This window comes from Corylus avellana, chromosome ca2, assembly GCF_901000735.1.
Source record: "Corylus avellana chromosome ca2, CavTom2PMs-1.0".
Classification (NCBI taxonomy): domain Eukaryota; kingdom Viridiplantae; phylum Streptophyta; class Magnoliopsida; order Fagales; family Betulaceae; genus Corylus; species Corylus avellana.
Genome location: NC_081542.1, coordinates 816,032 through 835,410, shown reverse-complemented (window position 1 = coordinate 835,410; position 19,379 = coordinate 816,032). Strand labels below are relative to the sequence as shown.

General features: G+C 35.8%; 2 protein-coding genes and 2 long non-coding RNA genes across 4 annotated transcripts in view; 3 read left to right on the top strand and 1 right to left on the bottom strand.

The window, feature by feature from the left end:
* The window catches only part of LOC132168909 (polypyrimidine tract-binding protein homolog 2-like), a gene marked incomplete at its 3' end in the record, with an annotated part of 97,745 nt that overhangs the window by 3,396 nt on the left and 74,970 nt on the right, over positions 1–19,379 (top strand). Inside the window, 1 exon segment of the mRNA XM_059579996.1 lies at positions 311–414. Coding sequence (XP_059435979.1) covers positions 311–414 — 104 coding nt within the window.
* Positions 2,046–2,494, top strand: LOC132168913 (uncharacterized). Its single transcript, XR_009438941.1, has 2 exons — positions 2,046–2,116; positions 2,228–2,494. It is a non-coding gene; the product is annotated as an uncharacterized LOC132168913 (long non-coding RNA).
* Positions 8,727–9,288, bottom strand: LOC132170472 (kinesin-like protein KIN-14I). The gene is made up of 3 exons (XM_059581469.1): positions 9,160–9,288; positions 8,920–9,063; positions 8,727–8,744 (listed from the first exon to the last, which is right to left on the bottom strand). The coding sequence occupies exons 1-3, from the start codon at positions 9,286–9,288 to the stop codon at positions 8,727–8,729; spliced, it is 291 nt and encodes a 96-aa protein (XP_059437452.1).
* Positions 18,428–18,847, top strand: LOC132168655 (uncharacterized). The gene is made up of 3 exons (XR_009438907.1): positions 18,428–18,536; positions 18,629–18,691; positions 18,779–18,847. It is a non-coding gene; the product is annotated as an uncharacterized LOC132168655 (long non-coding RNA).

The following is a 19,379-nucleotide window of genomic DNA, read 5'->3' as shown; positions in this document are numbered from 1 at the left end:
TTTATATACTTCTACTAGGTGGCACTCGGACAATTCTATAGGCATTTTAGTGATGGGCAAAGGTGTTGAACAGAGTACTGATTCTTGATTTTCACATAAGAGTCTTCCTATGTCAAATATTACTATTATTCAATGTTAATTCCTGTAGATGTTTTGAATGAGTTTTCATGCACAATAGCATAGCACGGCTACTGCCAAACTTGGTCATGCATGTGATTCATGACTTGCAATTTTTATTACTTAGACATGCTTAAAATCTATGAAATTTTACGTGGTTTGATTAAATGGAAGTGTTTTGTCATCATTGCAGTCAACGGTGGCGTTGGATGGGAAAAAATTAGAACCAGAGAGCAATGTTCTTCTTGCATCTATTGATAACATGCAGAATGCTGGCACCTTGGACGTTTTACACATGGTACTTACGATCGCATTCTGAGATTAAAGTCTTGGTTGACTCTTTTGTTCCTTATTATTATTATTTTTCTTTCTATTGGCTGACACATTTTCTTGTTATGGTAGGACTCTTAAGAGGTCTGATATATCATAGCTAGAGTACTTCTCAACAACTTAATTGACAAGTTTTGCTTCGACTCCCTGTTGAAGAATATTACAACTTTTCAATAGATTTCGTTTCTAAAAAATCTACTCTTTTAATTAATTCAGTAACAGTTGTGTTCCTTTTAGAGATTTTGATTAGTTTCTACCATTTTTTTACACTCAACATAACAATGCCTATATATGATAATTAAGGAATGGGCTTTTTAATATAAAAAAGAGGCCATATTTCTGCTAAGCTCATAGCTTATCTTGTCTTCTCTCATAATCTTAACAACATGCCCTTGGACCTCTCTTCTGCCATTGTAGCACTTATCTCTTAAACCTAATTATCCTGTACTAGCTGAGTTGTTGCCCTTTGCTGGTTTTCTCTAATTGCTTCTCAATTTATAGGGATCACTTGACTTGTATTATCACAGCATTTACTTGATTCCGCTCAAGTGTATCGTAGCTAGGAATAAAAAAGTATCTTGTTACATTCATGTATGAACACAAAATTACACACACACACGCAGCAGACATTTTATGTATGCATTAATTTTCAACTGTGAAATCTCAACCACAATCCTGTTATTACCTCTTTGATTAATTTTTGCAGGAAACGACCACCTGACTGGAAAGATGGAAGTGCCAGGGAGCTATAGTATTTATCACCACTCAGACGACTATGGCATGTAGGTTGACACTCATTTTGTCCAGCATTGTTATTATACTTGACGAAGTTATATTGTCACTAGAAGCCATGTAGATCCCAGATTGTGGTTTTTGGGCTTGCAAGCAGCAATCAGTGCAAATCGATTCTGTCGAACCTATATATATATATATATCTCGCCTAACGTAGTAGAGTGGAGTCATATACTTATGGTTCAGCTTCAATGACACGAATATCTTGAAATTTCTCGAATATATATCTCGCCTAACAAGATCTTGAAATTTCTCTCCCCATCAATTCCAACTCCAAACCAGATTGGTATCTTTATGAAAAAAAACTACCCGTACTTATGGCATTTATTTAACATACTTGAGAATAGGAAGAAGTAAATTTAATTATTTAATGAATATTATAACACTCTACCTCACTTATAAGCTCAAGCTCTCTTTTAAGAATTTGGATAATCTTCAGTTCATTTAGACTAGATACTATCCCGTTAGTTATATTGGAGGGGTGTTTTTATTCCATCAAAAAGTAAAAAAGACAAAAATACTTTTCCAAAATAACTAAGTGGATACTCTCTCATTCAAATAAACTGGAGTGAATCTTGTTCCCTCTCTTAATAGGTGATGTCCAACATGTGGAATATTAATTTAAATAGGATTCGAATTTAAGACATTTGACTTTGATACAATGTTAAACTACTATTTATTTCAAAAGCTTAAACTGAAGGGAAGAAGTGGATTTAGTAATTTAATAAATATTATTACATTTGTTTTATTTTTTAATGCTTTCCTTTCTTATCCTAGTTTTTTTTTTTTTTTTTTTTTTGACAAGTCTGCGCAAGAGGGGGAGGAGAGATTCAAATTAGCTAGTGACCTCGATCCACTTCATGAGGCATGATCCCCAGTTGAGTGAGCTACCCATTGGGGACCCTTTCATATCCTAGTTGATCACATCTTTGGGGGACTTGAGCTAAGACAGAAAAAGCATTCGACAAAATTTCATTAATTTTCGCAGATCTCCTTGCAAACAAAGGTCACACGAATCCATTGTCGCCACTATCGCCTGTGCAATCGTTGAAGCACGTAGTGTAGCAACTAGCAAGCCTGGTCCACTTTCATCTTGGCTTCTCCAACCTCCATGGATGCTAGCAAAACGATAATGGTGAGATAAAGCAATGTCGCAATCTTGCATGAACCCATTTTTTTTCCTTTCTTTTTGTTTTAATTATTACTGCCGTAAATGGAAGAAATTGGGAGATGTAGTCAACTTGTTTGTGTTTTATATATAGCCATTGCTCAAAGGATGATCGTTTTTGTGGCTTTGTGGAGCAGAGGCTAATGCGGAAAGGCCACTCGTCTTAACTCTCAAACCCACACCTACATTAATGTTCCTCTCACTTGCACTAAACAACCCCAAAACTATATATTATGGTTTTCTATATATTCAATAAAATTGACACGTTTATTTTGTTAAAAACAACAAATTAAAGTGAGTAATGTTATTTGTTGGGATCGAATTGGGCTGACAAAACCAAACCCCGAAATTAAACCCAATAAGGCATAAGATCGAGAGAGTAGACATTTGAAAACCTTTCATTTGGAAAAACATAAACCAAGAAAAAAACTACACGTCTCATTATCATAAAAATTAACATCAAGATCGAGAACGTTTTTATTTTGTGACATGAGTATTAAGTTATATAAAGAGAAGTTATTGATTAAAATTCTCATACTATTATCAATCATCATTATTTTAGATAAAGCGTTATATATGATCTCATTTGACAACGCATTTTTGGAAGATTTATTTATTTTTACTTTTTAGCAAAAAAAAGTAAAAATATTGATAACTCAAAATATAAAATATTCAAAATTATTTTTACTTTTATGTCATATTAGAATATTTTTTCAATAAAAAAAATTAAAGAGTAATGCTACATATTACACAAATATCCTACAAAACTAACATGACAAGGTTTAGTATATTAGGAACCTCTCCACTTCATGAACTGGAGAATATTCAATTAGATACTCTCATGTTCAAAACTTCAAATGAACTAGAGAGAATATTGTTCATTTGAAGCATTTGGATCAGTCATAATTAATATTTACTAGCTGTTAAACCTTGCCATATCAATTTTTGTGAGATATTTAAGATGCTTTTTTATTTTTTATTTTTTATGTAACACACTCATAAAATTTTTTTCAATCATTTCATCCCTTACACACATCACTTCAAGTTTTTTTTTTTTTTTGTTACTCTTCACTAACATTAGGGGTATTGTTGGACAGTTAAAAATCGCTCCACATTCGCTATACGCCTGTCCGCATGGGTTACAAGCCGGTTCTCAATCCCTATCCGCACATATGCAAACAAATAGTGAAATATAAGTAGGCGGAGGCGGATATGTAATGCGGTTTACACTCCTAACACAAACAGCAACATTCATTATTTGTACAAGTCAATAATAAAAAGGCAATACCCAAAATTGGAAAGGAAAACAATGAGAGTTTTTAGTTAGAGCCTATTTGAGATTGCCTGTGAGAAATAGAGCTTGTAAGTCAAAAAGCGCTTTTGAACAAAAGCTTCATTTTTAAGTTTTTGCCAAAAGTGTACGTGTTTTGGTTATTTTTAGGCTTTTTGGACACTTAAAATCGCTTTTAATTTTTTTTACCAAACAAGTATTTTTTTCTTCAAACAGGCTTTTTGAGTATTAAAAGTATTTTTAAGCTTATCAAACGCATCCAAAACAAGCCCTTAGGGCATGTTTGAGATTGTGTTTGAAGGGCCTAAAAGTGTTTTTAAGATTCAAAAAGTCCGTCTGAACAAAAAATAAATAAATAAATAAATAGTACTGGTTTAGTAAAAAATTTAAAAGCGCTTTTAAGTGTCAAAAAAACATAAAAATGGTCAAAACGCACTTTTGGCAAAAGCTTAAAATGAAGCTTTTGTTCAAAAGCTATTTTTGACTTAAAAGCTCTATTTCTCAAACACGATTCTCAAACATGCTCTTAACTATCCGCGTAACAGTGTAAAGGGTAGAAAAACGGAATTAAATTAGGCAGATATTATTAATTATTAGATCCCATGCCATGCCATGCATGCATCACCCTTTCATGCACATCCTCGTTTATGATCATATTTTGGGCCGACTTGAAGACAGAAAAAGCATTCGACAACCGTGCATTGATTACTGCATATGTCCTTGCATGCAAAAACCACGTCTCCATTGTCGCAGCGTCCGCCTGTGCACGTCTTGAAGCACGGATCGTAGCAACCATGGTCCAATCTCCATTTGATGCCTTCTCCGACCTCCAACGATGCCACCAAAACCATCACGCTCATCAAAACCGCCGCCGCAGCCTTGCATGAACCCATTTTCCTGTCTTCAATCGGTTGCCCTTTTATGAACCCAACACGAGGTTAGCTGGGTAGAATTGAGAGTACGTACGTATGATCTGTTATTCTGTTTGATTAAATTGTTAGGTTATGGTTGATTTATAGTTGTATACGCATGCATGTTTTTGACTTGGCCCGACAGTTATAAACCATATTAATGACCAAATGGTTATAAACCAAAATGGTTGATGCTGATTTTTATTTCCCGTAAAAAATGATAAAACATTTTCCAAACATTGAAAAATTAATGTTTGTAACGCATATTACAATAAACCTTTTCAATAAGAACAAAAATTTCATTCAAATCAGTCTAGAAAAAATATATTTTAACTCATAATAATTCTCATATTATTATGAGAATTAAACAGAAGTTATAACCTCGAGATTGCAGATCTCATACTATTATTGGTCATCATTATTTTAGATAAGCGTTATGATCTCATTTGACAGCGCATTTTTGGAAATTTTTAGCTAAAAAAGTAAAAATATTGATAACTCAAAACATAAAATATTTAAAATAATATATACCTTTATCTTACATCTGAATACTTTTTTAGCCAATATATATATATATATATATATATATATATATATTAAAGATTAATGCTATATACTATACAAATATCACACAAAACTGACATGACAAGGTTTAATTAGTAGCCTTTGAAATTGAATCAGCCATAATTAATATATATTAGCTGTTAGCTAGACCTTGCTAGATCAATTTTGTGAGATATATATTTAAGATGTTTTTGTGGTATGTAACACTTCTCAAATAAAAAAACACACTTGTAAATTTTTTTTATTAAAGAATAATTTGTAATTTTCCCATAACTATCTTATAGTCATTTCATCCTGTACACACACACATCACTTCGATCAAGTTTTTATTTGTTATTTTTCACTAACATTAAGGGTATAATTAATTGAACAGATAAAAAATCGCTCCACATTCGCTATCCGCCTATCCGCATGGGTTATAAGCAGGTTTTCAACCCCTAATTCCAAGCAGACGAATGACGTACCATACTCGCTATCCGCGCGCACATATGCAAGCAAATAGCAAAATATTCATTATTTGTACAAAATATTCATATGTAATACGGATTACACTCGTAGTTAACACACATAACAACAATATTCATTATTTGTACAAGTCAATAATAAAAAGGCAATATTAATTATACACAAAATTGGAAAGGGAAACATTAATTGAGAGTTTTTATTTAGTCATCTGCATTATATATATATGTATACAAATTAAGTTATAAAGTGTAGAAAAATTGAACTAATTAAATTAGGCAGATATTATTAATTATTAATTATTAGATCCCATGCATCACCCTCACTACAAGAATTTAGGTCTTTAGGGGGGACTCTAAGTCGACCCTAAAAGTCCTAAAGTGGACGCTGTTGCCAACAGCGTCGACTTTTGGACCCTAAAAGTGTCGACGCTAATAGTCCGACCCTAATGCTCATACGTGTGATCATCAGCGTCCACCTCAAGTCGACCCTAATAATAACTTTTAGCGTCCACTTTCTCGACCCTAAAAGTCACATTTTTTGACCCTAAAAGTGATGTAAAAGAAAGGCATAGTCGACGCTAATGGTTAACCATTAGCGTCGACTTATGGTGGACGCTAATAGTTAACTATTAGCGTCCACAAAGCGGACCCTAATGGTCCTAAAAAAATTAAAAAAAAAATTAACTATCAGCGTCCAAATAAAAATGGACGCTAATAGTTAACCATTAGCGTCCATAAAGTGGACCCTAATGGTCCTAAAAAATAAAAATAAAAAATTATCTATCAGCGTCCACTTAGGGTCGACCCTAATGATATCTTTTAGCGTCCACTTTATGGACCTTAAAAGTCACAATTTTTTGACCCTAAAGGTGATGTAAAAGGAAGGCATAGTCGACGCTAATGGTTAACCATTAGCATCGACTTAAAGTGGACGCTAATAGTTAACCATTAGCGTCCACAAAGTCGACCCTAATGGTCCTAAAAATAAAAATAAAAAATTATCTATCAGCATCCACTTAGGGTCGACCCTAATGATTACTTTTAACGTCCACTTTATGGACCCTAAAGGTGATGTAAAAGGAAGCCATAGTCGACGCTAATGGTTAACTATTAGCGTCGACTTAAAGTGGACGCTATTAGTTAACCATTAGCGTCCACAAAGTCGACCCTAATGGTCCTAAAAATTTTTTTAAAAAAATAATTTGCGATCGATCGTAGTACCAGAAGGTGTTTGAGATGTTGCGATCGATCACACACAATTGTGCGATCGATCGCAGACCCAGACCCAGGCCAGGGAACCAAATTACTTACATATATATGCAAACCAGTTTCATTTCTGAATTTAAGATCAAATTTCATACAAATTTATTAAATTTAGTTATCAAGAATCTCACCATAACTAACTACTGAAACTAGAAGAAATTATTAACTGAATGACAAACCCGCTCCAAACTATCTAATAACTGAGATGCAAAAGAAACTATTTTCTGCCAAGAGGTTTAGTAGATTCAATCCTCCAACTTGCAATTAATATAAGTAAATGAGCACTATGACCCTTATTCAAATCTATAAGAATGCATTCAAGACAAAGCAGTGACAAGTATTAAGAAAAAAACAAAAGAAATATTAAACCAGGTCATACCCTGATCATTAGTTCATGCAAATCAATTACATTAAAATAAAGCGCAATAGATTATACAAGAAATGTGAAAATAGTGCTTAATTTTAAAAATTAGCTTGCATGAAAAGAAGAATATTCACTGCTTATGCAAGGAAAGGAAAAGGTAGTCACATACAGAACTGTTGGTATAATTGCCATAATACTCCTAAATTACAGAAAGCTTTGTTTTTTATGGATTCTAGTTATAAATCAATCTAACAGTAATGGACGCTACCAACCTAGTTTGTAATGTAGAGAGCCTCCACTATCTCAACTGATCCGTTATGTACTACAGCAGCCACCTGGATATGCACAGAAGTCAAATAATAGAAAAGAGACCAAAAACAAAACTGGAGCACGTTATAAATTGTCTCATTAGAATAGAAAATTTTATTGTAAACAGTATTACAGGGAGAAAGCATGAAAAATGTTTGCATATGTATGCATAACCAAATTAGATATGAAGTTACACCACAAAAATTAGAAGCTGCTTATATAATGAAAGACAACCAATTATGGCTAATTAAGTAAATCCCAAAAGAGTAAATAAAACACAACGTCAAATAAAGGCATACCTTCTTCCAATCTTTTCCATATTTCCGATAGGCTTCATAAAAATGCTCAAGCTCCTCCTTGCTCCATTGAGGTCCTAACTTATCAAAATATTTCCTCTTCTGTGCATAAAATACAGCAGCCAAAATATTTTTTTTAAAAAATATCTACACTTTGAAGCTTTAAAGTCAACTCAACTTAGCCTTAATCTCTGTATACTGGGTTGGTTTATAGACCTCAATAACAAATTATGTTTGCCCACATAAATACATTCCCATGCAAACAAGAGGCTCAATTGATGATCCTATATATTTTGTTGTTCTATCCTATCTGAAATTATCCTTTCTATTGCCACAAAGATTGACTGTGTCCAATACAAGCTAGAGGCAATCATTTTGAAGATCCTATCAGATACTTCAAAATTTCATAAAAGGCCCACACTACATTCTACCCTCCATAAAAACTGACCAACAAAGGTTTATTAAACTTGGTTAACAAGTGTAACCAAACCAAGACATAGAGAGTCAAAGCACAACAAAGAAGAATAATGGTTACAAATAAATGAACAAAGAACGAGTTAGATAGGTATTAATTAAGTTATAGGAAAAGTAGAGGAAAAAAAAAACTTGTTTAGAATCGAAGAGAACATGTTTATTGATTTGGAATGTGCATCAATTCCTAGTCCTAAGTTGAATGTCAAAGCATACTTGATCACCTAATCCATATTGAAAAAGGATCTCTCTGCCCAAATTGTTTCCTTCTACTGAAAAATAATGAAAGAAAAATGATTGTTTTGGATAACCAAAGCTAACATACCAGCTCAAATTGGCTTGAAATGCAATGCTCAAACTCCTCCACAACCGTACTTAGCACAGATTCAACCAGATTTCCCTCCCTGAAATTTAACAAATTTATTTTGAATTACTATACAAATTTCTATCCGTAAACCATATATGTTCTATCATCAACATCTGATGTATGTGAAAAATGGGCTAAAAGTAACAGAAATTTTTATTTTAATGAAAAACAGAGATACTAAAGACCCTAATTCTTTGAGAATCCTGACATACTTGTTCCAGATCAGACGCCTCAAACGTAGGAATTCCCATTTCCTGCACAGCCACCAGGAAATTCCTCACATTCTCAAAGTACTGAAATGCGGACAATGCGGCCCCATCAAGAACCAGAGCAGAATCACATGGACTTTCCACCACCTAAAAAGAAATCAAACTACTGCTTAAACATCCCAAATTGAAAAAACAAAAAAGACACAGAATTTAAATGAAGATAAGGATGAGGAAAAGGCTAACCTTGGGCACAGCTCCAGAGTAAACCTTGTTGAGCACATTGCAGAGAATGATCCCACTTCTCAATCCCAGCCTGAACTCCTGCTCCGACGGTTCCGCCGGCAAATCCTTCGCCCCCACTACTCCCACCATCTTCCTCAACCACCCCGCCGCTATCTATCACCAAAACAAAACAAACCCATCAACCACTCTCTCCCATTCATTCACCACAACTAACACATCTTATACCTCTTTATCCTATAATTATGAAAATGATATAATATAAAGGGCAAACATATAATGAATAATGACTTAAAACTACAAAACGACACCTATCATTGGAAACAGAAGCTAAAAACCACAAATATTGGCAAACTACTATGCATTAACACTACTTCACCACATCAGACAACAATCTTCAAACTAATCTAAATGCTCACAAGCGACGTAACTCAAAATGACTAACCTCATCAAAATCATCAAAAATGTGTGAGAATTGCCCCATGAACCAAACCTGCCAAGGGAGAAAACTATTAAATATATGTTTTACAATCTATGGCCAGGAAAATTTCAAACCCAAAATAAAATACTTATCTGCATCCTCTTCCTTGCCAATTCATCCTTATAAGCAATTTGAGTAATCTACCACAATGAACCAATATATAATATCAAAGACAATAAGAATGAAACTCAACATGATAGAGAAAGAAATACTAAAAATGTGTTTGGTCATGAAACATATTAAAGTAAGAACCTGCTTGGGTGGTTTAACTTTCTTGTACTCTTATCATCCTGCATACACTTAAAAATAAAATTTAGAAAGATATTATTACCCCCTTGCATTGTTTACTCAAAGCTCTTTAACCTTGATAAACATGTCAAGGGAGATTTACTAACTCAAAAGTTCTTGAACCAACAATTTTGTGAATATCTTAACATAATATAAACCAAATAAAAAGTACCAACAAATATACATTACCAAACAGATCACGATCAACAAATACTCAAATACACAATAGCAAATAGAAAGTACCAACAACTATCCAAATACATAGTATAAAAATAAAATATCTACAAATAAATAGTATCAAAAAGTACATCCCAAATAAATGGTTATTCCAAAGCTCCCTCAATTGTTGGCTTCACTTGATGCACCTCCAAGCAAGCTCCCTCCAGACCTAATAAGAATAGAATTTCATATAATGATCAATAACCTTTTTAACGATTACTTAGTATGTGTATTTTTGTAAAATTAATGCATAGATATAGTTTCACTAACCCTCCAATACGTGACATTAAGAACTCAACAGTGGCTTTCAATTTGTTGGTTTCCTCAACGTTGGCTTGCAAATTCTCCCTATACTGATGAAGTTCGATTCTAGTCTGTTGAAGCTCGCTTTGAGTATCTTCTTGTCTTTTCCTACACTCGTCATGGTTGTCGAAGTGCGTGAACGCTTGAGATGAAGTATTTAAAGGGGTGGGAATAAGACCGCATCCCATTCCTCTATCGTGACCAGATCGTCGGACCCCTAGCACTTGTGTGACTATTTCTTGCATTCGGTCCTCGACACTTGTCCCCTCCACACTGCCTTCCTCTAAGGCCTCACTGGTTGTTAATTCTTGCATCTGAAGCTGCACAAGTCATAGTTGGTCTTAGTTTAATATATACTTCATGCAAGTTTACTATTCATGTACTTCACTAATCAACTTAATTATCGGAGCGTAAAGATTTACTTACATATAGACTTTTGCATTTGTCGTTCACAAACTCTTTATCCTTTTTTCTTATATGGGCAGCCTCATATAGTTCAACAGGATTGGGCTTCACTTTTGTTTCTTGTTCCTACACATAATACATATTTAAAAGTTTACACTAAATAATGTTACTTTCATTAAATTATAAAAAATACATACTTACCTTTTTGTAAATGACGTTAACAAATGAATAAGTGCCAGCTGTGTGATTTGTTTCCAATTTGCTTCTGTTTTTTATATTTCGTGCAGACTTTTTCTATAAAATTTGGAGAAAAAAAAAACACAATTATTCATAAAATGTCCTCAAGTGCATGCAAATTATATCAATCTGAATTTTCTAATCAGTATAATAATATATATTTACCTTCCATTTATCGTCATCAAATGAGTCGCATATTAGGTTCCACTGTTCAGGACCATATCCTGCTGGCACGTTTTCCCTCCCAATAGCCTTAGCCTTGGCAATCCCCTCATCATCGTCTTTATCAATGCCTTCAAAATATTTTTTGTAGTGGTCTCTATACAAGTTCGAACGAATCCTAGCATATGCACGACCCAATTTATTTTCAACAGCTTTGACGTGCTCGTATCGTTCCATATTCAGTGCGAAATTTGACTGATACATAATAGATAAGAAAACAATGGTAAAAAATGTGTCACATTATTTTTTCATACAAAACATATTCATAAACATTACATTGATATTCATACCTGAACATGAAATAATAACTTGCTCTTTTCCTCAACTGGGACCTTTTTCCATTCACCGTGATGGAGTTCGCACATGTTACGAATAATCTCCCCAATCTTGCTTGCAAACCATGATGCATTATCGCCTATAGGTGCCCGGTGTCTATTTGGAATGTTTAGCACTAAGGGACCATGCTTAAGTACGTGCTCACTCAACTTCTTACACTTGGCCTTACCCCTTACACTTCTGACAGACGTGGTAGCTGTTATGCAAAACATGGTAACGTAGTAAGTTATATTGTCAAATGTCTATAACAAACCAAAATAATACAAAAATAACATTTCATAAACATATAATTCATGAACTTACAAGATGCAGTAGGGGCGCCTCCCTGTGAATCCAATCCTGCCACTGAGTGAATAGGATCATTAGACTCGTGCGAAGGATGCCTATCCACTGACTCGAGGAGGAGGGGGGGCGAGGGCGCCATTTGCATATCTGTATCACCAAACCCAGAATTGGGAGTCGGACTCTCATGCTCGTCAATAAGGCCCCGACCTTGACCTTGGCCTCGGCCTCGTGTTGCTGGAACACGTTTACGTCCTGTTGTTGTCATTGTTATGATCAATCTGCAAACAACTCAAAAACGAAAAAATTATATTAGTCAAATTATAACCATATAGTATGTTCAATATTTTTGACAAACATACAATAATTATGCTAGTAAAAAAAAAAACAAACACCACAATACATGTATATATATATATATATAGAGAGAGAGAGAGCATCAACTTCATTAAATATGCTAATACACTTTGTACTTACACCAAATGTGAGCTTATATTCAACACATATCATCATCAGATTCATATTCAGAATCTGTATCACTGTTACTTGAAGATGATTGTTCGTGTTCAGAGTCCTCTTCGTGTTCAGAGTCTATATCGTTGTCGCTACATAACTCCTCTTCCTCATCAAAGTTTGTATCATAGTCCTCGTTCGGCAAGTTATCGTTGGCAAACATGCTTGCATCAAGTTGAATATATAATTCATCAATTGCTATTGTCGCATCATCTCTACGTAATTGAGTGGAGGCTTCAACATTTGCTTCATCAACAAAGACCATATTACCCCCAACACATTCACCTTCCTGGTATACGTCATCACTGAGTCTTTGGTCATCTTCTGTATTATCTCCCTTTTGTACTGTTGGAATATCATAGATGTCTATATTGATCCACTTCTGCACCACTTTCCAATTACCACCCAATTTGGGATCATCCAAGTAAAACACTTGCGAAGCTTGACATGCTAAGATGAACGGGTCGGATTCACACCATGTACGAGAAGTATTCACAATCGTGAAGCCTTGGTCCATTCGTACTCCTGTTGCACTCCCAGTGTCCCACCAATCGCACTCAAACAAGTACACGAGATTTTGGCCAGGGTAACGTAACTCTAGAATATTTTTTAACTCACCATAATACTCCGTTATTGAGGTTTCGTCCTCACCTGAAATAGAAACACCACTGTTCTGGGTAGTACGAGTTTCTGCACATTCTTTCGTGTGGTACCTAACCCCATTCACGATGCAACCTCTATACGATCTAACATGTCGATCAGGCCCACATGCAAGATCATATAATTGTTTTGAGTCATTGTCTGCAGTACGCTCACTATTGTATAAACGTTTATGGAACCAACGTTCAAAGTTAGCCTCATGCTTTTTATCAATGTCACGGCCGCCTTCTCTTTTGATCATATTATAATGTTCACTGCATGAAAAATAAACGTATTCGTAAATGATCATCACCGCTAAAATTATAACATGTCGTAACAGGTAAAACACAAAGACCATTACTAAACTTACTCCAAATATGAGGCCGTTTCGTTACAGTTGGTAAGCACATACCATCGTGCCCTACCAAAATCATTAGCATTCAGTGTTACTAATTTAGCTGCTCCTAACGGCCGAACTCGTTGGGAGAACACATCCAAGCGCTGGCTCATTTCTACTTCCTCAACGTCAACATTTCTCCGTTCCCGGTTCCATCTTGTCTCAATCCCCCGAAGATACCTGGAACAGAAGGTCAAGCTCTCCTCAGCTAAGTAACACTCGACAATAGACCCCTCTGGACGCGCTTTGTTACGCGTCCACTTCTTATATCTTCCAAGTTCTCTTTCGAACGGATACATCCAACGGTTTTGTCCGGGACCAGCAAGCTCGGCCTCCCGAGGTAAATGAAGTGCTAGATGGATCATAACATCAAAAAAAGCTGGCGGAAATATTTTTTCCATTTTGCATAAAATTATTACAATATCGACTTTCATTTGTTTTAGGATATCAACTTTCAACGTCCGTGCACATAACTGCGTAAAAAAGGTACTCAACTCGGTCAATGTTGTTCGTATTTCAGACGTAGAGAAATTTCGAATTGCAACAGGAAGCAAGCGCTGTAAGAAGACATGACAATCGTGGCTTTTCATACCCGAAATTTTACCAGGAAGCTTGTTCACACATCGACCAATGTTAGATGCATACCCGTCAGGAAATTTAACACCTTTCAACCACTCACATAAACTCTTCTTCTCATCTCTTGTCAATGTGTACTTCGTAAGTGGCATCCTATAAGCTTCACAATTTGGCTGCACATGCAATTCTTTACGTATACCCATCAACAGTAAATCTCTTCGTGCCTTGAATGTGTCCTTGGTCTTCCCATCAATATTCATCAACGTACCTAAGATACTTTCACATATGTTCTTCTCAATATGCATTACATCTAAATTGTGACGTACTTTCAAACTTGGCCAGTAAGGCAACTCAAAGAAAATACTTCTCTTCTTCCAATTCAACACAACATCTATGTACTTTCTCTTTCTCCCGCTTGTTTTTCGAAATTGTAAACCCTCAGCATCCCTTAGCTGTTTCAACAATTGACTTGCAGACAATTCTTCAAGTTCCAATCTATGCTCCTCTGTACCATCGAACAAATCTCCTCTTTTGCGCCATGGATGCTCTTGAGGAAGCCACCGACGATGACACATGAAGCACACCTTATGCCCATACTTCAAATACCTGAACGATGTATCCTTATTACATACTGGACATGCAAGCTTTCCAATTGTAGACCACCCAGATAATTTTCCATATGCGGGAAAATCATTTATAGTCCATAGTAATGTCGCATGCAATTGAAATGTCTCTTTCTTTGATGCATCGTACACGCGTATGCCTTCATTCCATAAATCTTTCAAGTCATCAACCAATGGCCGCAAATATACATCAATATTCTTTCCGGGATCTGAAGGCCCAGGGATAATAAGGGACAACATCAAATTTGGACTCTTCATACACATCCACGGAGAGAGATTGTACACCGTTAACATTACTGCCCATATGCTATATGTTGTACTCATATTACCATATGGGTTGAAACCATCACTTGCTAAACCAAGCCGCACATTGCGGGAATCACTTGCAAACCACTCATGACTTTTATCAAACTCTTTCCATACAATAGAATCGGCAGGGTGTCTGAGAGTATTGCCATCATCTTCTCGACCTTCTTTGTGCCACCGCATTTCCTTGGCCATTTCTTTTGTCATAAACAACCGTTGTAACCTTGATTTTATTGGGAAATACCGTAAGACCTTTTGAGGAATATTACTTTTTTTGCCTTTGCCATCAATCCATCTTGAATTGTTGCACTTTGGGCATACCACTTTGTCTGCATGTTCTTTCCAAAAAAGCACACAACCATTCTTGCATGCGTGTATCTTATCGTAACCGAATCCCACGTGTCGCCTAAACTGTATTGCTTCTCTATACGAGCGTGGCAATGTCTCTCCATCTGGGAGGGCCATCTTTATCAAGTCAATCATCATATCAAACGCCTTGTTACTCATGTTGCAGAACGCCTTTATATGAAGCATCTTCAGTACAAAAGCAATTTGTGTAAATTTCTTGCAGCCTGGATAAAGTTCTCGTAAACCATCTTCCCAAAATCGGTAGAAGGAGCTTGTTTGTTCGTGATCATCAGTTGGGGGGCCCTGTGAAGTAGAGGATTCTCCGATGTTAGCATCAACAAATGTCCCCATACATACATCATCTAACAATTCTTCAATTGCATCAACCTCCTCCATCATTTCAGTTGTATGTGTGTGCATGTTTGTAGAAGTGTTTACCCTAAAATGATCTTCTTCCCCGTGAAATATCCATCGAGTGTATGCCGGAGTAAATCCATTCATATACAAGTGACCCTTCACCTCGCTAATATGAGAATAATATCGATTTGCACAATCACGACATGGACACTTTGTCATATCACGTGAATCAACTGATTTAACTGCCATTCCCATGAATTCTTCCACACCTTTTTGAAATCGCTCTGAACATCGAGTACTTTCCCGCATCCAACTCCTATCCATATTGATGTCCCTATTAGAGGTCATTCGTTGCGTACATGTACGCACACAAGGGAATTAGAAGATCAGATTCTTAAGAATTAATAGAATTAAATGGGAGGTCTGTTCTCTTATATTGATGCTAGCTCAATGCCATGTTGCCTAACAAAATATTCTAGAAGTGGGTTAGTAGTTTAAAACAAATTTCTATTTGTAATTTATTTACTTGTTTAGCTCAATGACAGTTTTACATTATTTACCATTGTTGTTAGCTTTGATATTTATTATAGAATGTTGTCTTGATTCAAGTTTACTGTGCTACTTTCTTATTGAACTTAAATGGAAAAGACAATACAATCATGTACTATACCAACTTTGATAACATAAGTTGATGTGAACTAGAAAATTAATAACATAATCCTAATATAAGAATAAGACTTAATACTAATAAACAAGTAATAATAAGAGAAGAAGCAAGGTTTAATAGGTTACAAGAGAAGAAGAGAGGTTTAATGCAACCACAAGATAAGAAGGGAGAGATGCAGTGGGAATACAAGTTTTCAGGCTTCAGCACGTAGTGCGATCGATCGTACCACCAGAGAGTAAAGCCTCTCTGGTTTTGCGATCGATCGCACCATCAGGGGCTTCAGCACGTAGTGCGATCGATCGCACAACCAGAGAGTAAACCTCTCTGGTAGTGCGATCGATCGCAATATCAGGGGCTTCAGCACGTATTGCGATCGATCGCACCACCAGAGAGGTTTTACTTGTAGTGAGTGCGATCGATCGCACTATCATCTATCCCACAAACAAGTTAGTTTATGCTTTACTCCAATCAACACATATCTCTACAAACCCCACATTTATACAGGTAAACAATTAATGACATGGCTATACATGACCGTGTGTGCACCCACCCACCCGTGCATATGAATACATACACATAAAAACATGTAAAAACCACAAATCAAACATTTACTTCTATACGTACATTTTTCCTTCTACCACTATCCAACAATCTGAAGCCAACACTTGTTGAGATTAAGACCCTCTATATTTTCTACCCTAAAAGTGCTGCAAAGGGTAATATAGCTCTTATTACAAGACCCTCTATATTTTCTACCCCAAAAAGAAGTGACATTCTCCACACAAAGAATGTCACTTTTAAAGGACCCTCAACATACTCAAATACTCTTCCGGAGAGAAATGAGAACTCACAAGAATGGATAACACATGATAGAATGACTTCAGTTCAAACTTTCACCTTTTGGTGGTGATCCAACAAATTCCATCCTCTCCTTTAGAATACACCAGCTCAAAGAAAGAGTATTTGAGTTCCATATGTTACGGAAAAGTATATGTTCCAATGTACATTTCTTTTTCGGAATTTTATATAATCCACCACCCACGCATCCTTACAATGTGCAATACTAAACAAATCCGGATAGGAAATCTCCAAGGGTTGCTCCCCCCCACACTAGAAGTCATGCCAAAACCTCACCTTGGACCCATCTTCCACCTCAAATCTAGAGAAAAAATTATCATCTCCTCCTTATATATTTCCACACTCCCACTCCAAAGAGCCCCCACAACTTAGAAGCTATCCCAGCCAATAACCTGTTTTTATTCTCAATTTCAGTTCTGATGATTTGCTAGAGAATAAAACCATAGCCACAAAGAGTAAGGCCTCAACATGACTATAGCAAATCTTACTAGCTTCCCCAATTTGCAGTACTATTAATTACCCTGGCCATGAATAGTTAGGGGTGGCAACTTCTTGTGTTTCGAGTTCGGATTGTGTCAAGGTATGCGTATAAGACTATACGGATCAACGCTAAGTTTACACATTTAATTAAACGAGTCAGACTTTTTTATTATAACTCGCTAAATCCATATTGAGTTTGTGTCGGGTTTGCAGGTCGTGTCATAAATGAATGACCTTTATGAATGGGGATAATAAACAAAGTTATAGATGTGTATTTTTCTTATTGCTTGTCTTGCATACTACACACTTTGTTCAAGAATGATCAATTTCTCTCTTCTCTTCCTACATTGTTGCTCTTCATTTGGTGTGCGATCCATGACTCGGATTGCAACATTTGGTTGCCGTTAATCCACGTACCTGTACCAGAAATTATCTTGCGTCGGATTTGGAGCCAAATACTTGTTTTCATATTTCTTTTTTTGCTTTTTTGCTTTAGCGTGATGAATCATTGTCGTGTGATTTTTTATATTAATCAATCATTTAAAAAGACAACAAAGAAATAGTTCAATCTGCATTTCATTTGAAATGAAAGAGAATTGTATTTTATGTTATAGTGGATTCAGGCAATAAATTATTGCTATCGAATGGAAAGATATACTTGGTGTCTTTGTAGAGGGCGAAAGTGTGGTCGTTGTGCTTTTTGTTTTTGTTTTTTCTCTTCTTTGTTGCGGATATATTGTATGGTTTTGTCTTTTTGAGGTTACTGATGCGTGTGGGGGCGAATATTTTCAGGGTACTGCTGCAAATGAATCGACAGCTACCAAGATGTCAAGAAGAAAAAAGGTATGTTATCTAAGTTATATAAACCATTACATCCTGACACAAATGTAATGAATTTGAGATGTTCTGATACGAAGATCATTGAAATTTTATAGACATTTGCTGAGCTCAAGGAGCAGGAGAGTTCTCTGTTGAAGGAAAGGATACACTTGAAAAAGGTGTGTCATTGGTGCTTCTTATTGATTATTTGGGCCCCCTTTAATAATTTATTGTAACCTTTATTTAATCTTGCATTCACTAAACAGGAGATAGCAACACTTCGTGCAACTTTTAAGGAACAGAGGGCCAAAAATGAGAGCTTCAAAAGAATGAAGGTACCCCCAAGTGTTCTTTAATCCTCTTATTTACTGATTTGGTTTGCATGCCTCGTATATCCTGCCTTTTCTATGTATTTAATCACTATGGATTGGTATAAGAGTATATAGGTTAAATTTTGTCCGACCCTAAATTGTTAAGAGTATATAGGCAACAAAATGAAGAGCAAAATTGAATAAATTTACACCCAACACAAGCTTCAAATGATCAAATATTAGCCTTCTACTATGTTTGAAAATATCCCAATACTAAAAATCACAGGAAACAGTATAGAAACCACAAAAATCAACCATTTTAGATGCAAAACTGCAACCCATGAACATTGCTGCTGCCCAATAGAAAGAGAAGAAGAGAGGAGAAACTCATACCGGAGAGAAAGCTGCAGGAGAGCGTTAAGTGCGCCGGAGTGAGAGCTGGCAGAGAGAGGTGCGCCGGAAAGAGAGCTGCCGGAGAGAGAACCTTGCGTCGGAGAACTGAGTGAGTGAGAGCGATCGAGAGAGAGAGAGTGAGAGTGAGAGTGAGAGTGCTGAA

Bases quoted from the DNA above. Each gene is read 5' to 3' on its own strand.
- LOC132170472 (XM_059581469.1), bottom strand. From the start codon at position 9,288: ATGGTGGGAGTAGTGGGGGCGAAGGATTTGCCGGCGGAACCGTCGGAG. The intron at 9,064-9,159 runs GTTAGCCTTTTC...ATTTCTTTTTAG, and splicing joins ACTCTGGAGCTGTGCCCAAG to GTGGTGGAAAGTCCATGTGA.